The 1,340-nt window shown below is 30.4% G+C and overlaps 1 protein-coding gene across 1 annotated transcript in view; it reads right to left on the bottom strand.

The window, feature by feature from the left end:
* ACSL3 (acyl-CoA synthetase long-chain family member 3) overlaps positions 1–1,340 on the bottom strand; it is a 65,713-nt gene that overhangs the window by 19,674 nt on the left and 44,699 nt on the right. The window contains exon 8 of the mRNA XM_012642465.1: positions 9–148. Within this exon, the coding sequence (XP_012497919.1) occupies positions 9–148 (140 nt within the window). The remainder of the gene's footprint in view (positions 1–8; positions 149–1,340) is intronic.

Genomic DNA, 1,340 nt, shown 5'->3' with positions numbered 1-1,340 from the left:
TTACTTACCTGTCACACAATGGGGTACTGCGTCCTTTTGAAATCTGTTCCATTTTGTAATTATAGGCCAGAATAAACAGATTGCGTTGAAAACTACTCATTTCATTCACTTTATTCATGACATTTTTGTAGATCCGATCCATGATTTCCTTGATGTATAAAAATGAGTTAATATAGTTAATATCAGCTGCCTTACACATCCAAATCTTAACAGATTAATACTTCTATCGATATTAAGGCCTTTTAAAAGATGTATTCTATCAGGATAAAAGTTTTAAAAGAGAAACAAAATTAGTTTAAAAATGAGGTTTCTGTAAAAGCAAGTTTTAATGGCTAAAATATGTCTAGATGTTCATAAGAATAGTAAGAAAAAAAACTTAGGAATATACCATTATTGATTCTTTATATTACTTTATCTTATCTATTTTGATCTAAAAATTAAACTCAAAAAAGAAATAAACTACTTAAAACGGTTTTTCAAAATCTCGTAACTTTATCTTATGAAGATATAGAGTACCACATCGGTTGCTCACAAAAGGAACACAAGAATTCTTTGGTTTTTTTCCTTTGGCTGTTTGTCTTTTAATACTATATCTAGGAAATTGTCCTTGTCAGCATTGCATTTTGTTTGCTAGGTCCATTACTAAGAAGTATACTTTCATGATTTAACATAATTTTTCCCCTACGATTTTAAATTATTTGTAATTTTTAAGTGAACTAAGAATTTCAAGTAGGATACTACTTAGGAAACTATAATTATAAAACTCAAACTATTGATCATTTATATCTGACTTTGGAATAACTGTGTGGTTATGCCTGGTGTAAGCACTCAAGTATCTGACAATAATGCTAAACACTTTCTAACAATCTCAAAAGGCCTACATTAGCAGGAGCCAAAAAACCATTGCTGTTCCATTTCTATTATCTTATTAGCGGGCCTCTCTATGGTATCAGGATGCATAGTAAATCTCACATAACTCAAAGTTGCTCTGGCTTGTCTGTCACTTTTTTTGGTGTAGACCAGACTTTCCCTGAGGACTCAGGAGGTAATTACATAATTTGCTTAGAAGGAGGTGATGTCAAACCTTCCCTGCTATCTCCTGCTGGGCTTTAGGTTTCCACAAATCAGCAAACAGATATCATAATGATTTTTATTTTAGTAAGAAGCTATTTAGAAAAAGGAGCTGATAATTTCATATGGAAGCTAAACTTGAATGTTTAGTAAGTAAGAATAAAAAAGCTAAAGCAAGATTGAATAAATCCTGTAAAACTTAAGGCAAAATCAATAATCAATAAGGAATAAATCCTATATAAACTATCTTATCAATAATATCTTTTTCA

The sequence above is a fragment of the Propithecus coquereli genome, unplaced genomic scaffold (assembly GCF_000956105.1).
Source record: "Propithecus coquereli isolate 6110/MARCELLA unplaced genomic scaffold, Pcoq_1.0 Scaffold18, whole genome shotgun sequence".
Classification (NCBI taxonomy): domain Eukaryota; kingdom Metazoa; phylum Chordata; class Mammalia; order Primates; family Indriidae; genus Propithecus; species Propithecus coquereli.
The sequence above is the reverse complement of the archived record's forward strand: the minus strand, read 5'-3'. Positions and strand labels throughout refer to the sequence as shown.